The 4,662-nt window shown below is 36.1% G+C and overlaps 1 protein-coding gene across 1 annotated transcript; it reads right to left on the bottom strand.

Moving 5' to 3' along the window:
• Positions 1 to 673: 673 nt before the first annotated feature.
• Positions 674 to 1,481, bottom strand: LOC147793456 (uncharacterized). The gene is made up of 2 exons (XM_087121116.1): positions 1,245 to 1,481; positions 674 to 1,126 (listed from the first exon to the last, which is right to left on the bottom strand). The coding sequence occupies exons 1-2, from the start codon at positions 1,479 to 1,481 to the stop codon at positions 674 to 676; spliced, it is 690 nt and encodes a 229-aa protein (XP_086977242.1).
• Positions 1,482 to 4,662: the final 3,181 nt, after the last annotated feature.

Genomic DNA, 4,662 nt, shown 5'->3' with positions numbered 1-4,662 from the left:
TTATGAATCTATTCCTCCTTTCATTGACGCCATTCTGTTGAGGAGTGTATGGTGTTGTCAATTGATGTTCAATTCCAGCCTCTTCATAAAACCTGTTAAAAATTTATGAAGTATACTGCTTGCCATTATCTGATCTTATAGTCAAGCATGCACTTTCATTCTTAACTCTATCTTTGAATTTCCAAAATACACCCGCAACTTCTGACTTTTTCTTTAGCAAGAAGATCCAACACATTGTTGTTAGATCATCAATAAAAATAATGTAATAAAGATTACCATTTAATGATGGTGTTCGTTGAGGACCACAAAGATTAGCATGAACCAGTTGCAGCTTTTTCGAGGCTCTCCATGCCTGTTTAGGAAAGGGTTGCTAGGTTGCTTCCCAAAATTACAAACACGGTAAAGAGGCATGTCATTATCAATGTCAGCGAGTCCTTCTACCAGCTTCTTTGACTGCATCTAAAGCAAACCTTGATGATGAAAGTGTCCAAGTCTTTTGTGCCAAATCTTAGTGGTACTAGCTCTGGATATAAAAGTCATCTGCCCTTTTTCCATCGGATTTAGAGCAAAGTTTTTTTCCTTTCATTTTGACATTGAACAAGTCTTTGCCACTATCATCTCTTATCAAGCACTGTTTATTCTCGAACAACACTTTATAGCCCATATCAAGTAACTAATAAATTTTAGGTACAAATAAAACATCTGGAATCAATTTTGTACCTTCATAGCTTGTTATAGCTACCGTGCCTTTTCCCTTGACTTCCAAGTGTTCACCATTTCGAATCCTCACTCTCTTGACTTCAGTGTCTCCTAATTCCTCAAAAAACTCCTTGTCATATGTCATATGATTTGTGCACCTATTGTCAATCAAACAGCTCTCGCTTGTTTCTTTGCCTGAGAAACAAGTGACCACAAAAAATTGATCTTCTTCTTCTTGATCACCTTCCTGTGCATCTACTTCTTTCACCTGACCTTTGACTTTGTAGATCACAGCTTTATGTCCAAGTTGATTGCATTTGGAGCATTTGGCGTCCGGTCTTCTCAAACACTTGTACAGTGGAAGACCTTTCTTCTCACAATGGTGGCAAGGTGGATAGAATTTTCTGGAACCTCCTCCTTTTGTCTTCTAATAATTGACAGATGAATCTCCATTCGTCGATTGGTTTTTGAAAATTTTCTTGTTGTTATACTTGCTGTTGTCTTGATGCTTAACAGGTAAGGCACCTTCAATCACCCCTTCTTGCCTCATAGACCTCCTTTGCTCTTGTGCTTGTAAAACATTCAAGCTCTGTAAGAGAAATCTTTGACAGGTCTTTAGTATTCTCCAGAGTAGTAATGGTGGCTTCAAACTTCTCTGGAATGGTGATCAGCAGCTTTTCAAAGATCTTGGAATCATTTAACATAGAACCAAGCAATCTCACCTTGTTTGCAATGCTGAGAAGTCTGTCAGAGTACTCATTCACCGACTCAGACTTCTTCATCTTCTACAACTCAAAATCCCTAATCAAATTCAGGACTTTCATTTCACGAATCCTCTCATCTCCTTCATATTCAACCTTGAGGTAATCCCAAATTTCCTTTACTGTTTCGAGGGACATTATTTGCATGAAGATCTTTTGAAATACAGCTGCAAATAGGCAAAATAGGCAAGCTTTTGCATTTGATTTGTGCTACAGTAGGATTTGCTGGAAGTGAAGGGACCTCGTAATCCTCTTCTATTGCTTCCCAAAGATCCAAAGCCTCCAGATAAGTCTTCATATGAATTGCCCACATTTGATAATTGTCTCCATCGAAGATGGGTGGTGCAACAACTAAAAACTGGATTCTCCTCCCATTTTAATCTCACAGATCCCTTAAGAAGATGACTTTCATACCAATTTGTTAGGGAAAGAACGAGTGATTGAATGGTTGATGGGAAGATATATTGCAAAGAGCAAGAAGGCTCTATATATAGAGAGAATATGAAAGATATTTAGAAAATCTACCTAAAAATTCGTCGAAAATCTAGTAACCTAAACAAATCAAAACTAAATCAACTCCTAAGATTTAACGAGAAACATTAACGAACAGTAATCTAAAACAGGTGATCTTTAACACATGTCAATAGTAGAGTCGCTTACTTGATTGACCTAGGTCGACGTTACTCTACTTTCTTAATGCTAGCTTAAAATCCAATTCTATCTCATGAATGTGGGCTAGCTAGCATTCAATTGAAAGGCTGAATTTTCAAATTCGTATCGCAGTAAACTGATACAGAAACTCCTTGTCGTTGGAATTCAAAATCTATCATCACTCTGTAGGTCTATTTGGATGTTTTCCACCAAAAATAGAGAAATCCAACCTCCACCAAAACTATTTCATTAAATTTTACTTTATTAACTATTTACCTGAAACTTGAATTCTACCAATAGTATCTGCAACAACGGTAAAAATAAAATAAAATAGAATAAATAAATAAGTAATAATAAAATTGTAACTCATACAATCACTCCATCAATCTCAAGCAACTCCTTCCCCAAATATCTCTCCTCAACACCTCCTCAACGGTCAGACAATTCTGAAAAAAAAAAAAAAACAAAACATGGTAAATTTCCATGAGAGATGTTGCCATTTTTGGAAAAAGAAAATGAAAGAAATAGATCCTTAGATTTACTTGTAGAGAGAAAAAGAAAAATAGGTGTTTTAAGCATATTCAACAAGATGAAAGAGATAGAAAAGTTCATCGGGTAAGTTAGATCTTCTTTCTCTTTTATCCTATTTCAATTATTTAGATTTTTAATATCATTTTAGTAGTTATAGAAAATCAGTATCCACAGATTTGTGGTTGAGTCAATAAGATGCTCTGGGTCGGGAATCTTTTCTCTTCTCTTTTGCATTTCCGCTGCCTGCGTTCTTTTTTGTGTCCGTCCGTATCGCAAAGCTGGTCGACGCCTGCTGTAATGGTTGAAAATGGCCAACCAAGACCCCCTAATAAAGCTTCGATAAAGCAAACGATTCGTTCCGACAACTTCGGACCAGATTCACCCCTTTGAATTAGCCTTACAAAATCGATCGGGCGGGCTGGTTGGGAAGGGGTTCTTAGTGGAGAAAAGAATCACTGAGAGATAGATTCGACTATTTGGTCAGGACGAATGAGTGGCTATGCAGCATGCTCCGGAGGAGATTGACCCTGAGAGTCAGTCCAGTCAGAAAGGGCAAAGAGGCGAAGACGCTCGACAAAGGAGAGGGTCGAAGACACGAGACAAAGAAAGGAGAGGGGCGAAGACCTGAGATCCGTAGGGCGAAGAGGTGAAACCGCTCGACGAGAAAAGAAAAGGGAGAGGGTTGAGCGTGACTCTTTGGTTACTTACAACATTAAAATTGTAAAAAAGAAATAAGAGCCTATTAAAATTGGCCAAAGATAACTGTCACAATAAAAGAAAAAATAGAGGAAGCACAGGTGTAAGAAAAAATGGGAGATATGAAATTCTGTTTTGTTATTCTAATTCAAGAATCGATTAAAATTGGCCAAAGATAATTGTGAACAGAATTTAAGAAGAAATATAGAGAAAAGAAAAAAAAATGGAAGATATGAAATTCTCTCTTTCATTGTCCTTTAATTTAAGAATCGATTCAAACCGTCAAAAGTAATGTAAACCTAACAAAAATAAAATAGGAGGAGAGAAACAGAGTGTGAGAGAGAAGGAAAATGGAAGTTAAAATAAAAACAGACTAAATACAAAGAGAAGGAAAAAAAAATGAGAAATATGGAATAGAAGGAAAATGAAGAGTGAGAAATTATTATTATTATTATTTCTACTTACTACAAAACACAATTTAGAAAAAATGAAATGTGGAATTCGATTTTTTTACTGAGGCAATTAAGTTTATGTTCAAAATGGGTGAGGCTTAAATATAAGTGAGAACAAATTTGAAGAATGAAAGCAAGCAAATTTGGAGTTAGATAGAAATTCGGCTAAGGCTAACTAAGTAAGTGGCATTACGGTAGGATAGACTAAAAATTGTATGAGCTATGATGACGTATGAATTGGGTTGTACGATGTCGTATTTTAGTATATGATGATGTATGAACTGTATCGTATGATGTCGTATGTTAGTATATGACGATGTATGAGTTATGATGATGTATGAGTTGTATCGTATGATGTCGTATACTAGTATATGATGATGTACGAGTTATGATGATGTGTGAGTTATGATACTTGATGATGTGCATAGTGTATATATATTTCGATGAATGACGTACTTGATATGCATGATGTACTTTATGGCAATATGATGAGTATGATGATTGTGTGACGTCTACCTTAATATGATGATGTTTTCCATATTGAGCATGTTATATGATGATGAGTGCCATATTGCATCAAGTCATTAGATCGACATATGACACAATCCTAAGAGCATGAAAATGATATTAATATAAAAATATCCACGAGTATGTGTTACCTAGAGTAACAAAGAGATGAGACTGAAGAGTTGTGTCAGAAGAGACATTACAATAGATTTAGAGGAACCTCATGCATATTGTATATTCATAAGCATAGGGCTACTTGCCCTAAAGATGATGAGAGAGGACGCGCAGAATATGAGGATGAGTGCGAAAGCACACAATATGATGATGAATGCGAATGCACACAACATGATGATGAGTGCAAATAC

This window comes from Cucurbita pepo, chromosome 2 (assembly GCF_057944985.1).
Source record: "Cucurbita pepo subsp. pepo isolate OVF chromosome 2, ASM5794498v1, whole genome shotgun sequence".
Lineage (NCBI taxonomy): Eukaryota > Viridiplantae > Streptophyta > Magnoliopsida > Cucurbitales > Cucurbitaceae > Cucurbita > Cucurbita pepo.
The sequence above is the reverse complement of the archived record's forward strand: the minus strand, read 5'-3'. Positions and strand labels throughout refer to the sequence as shown.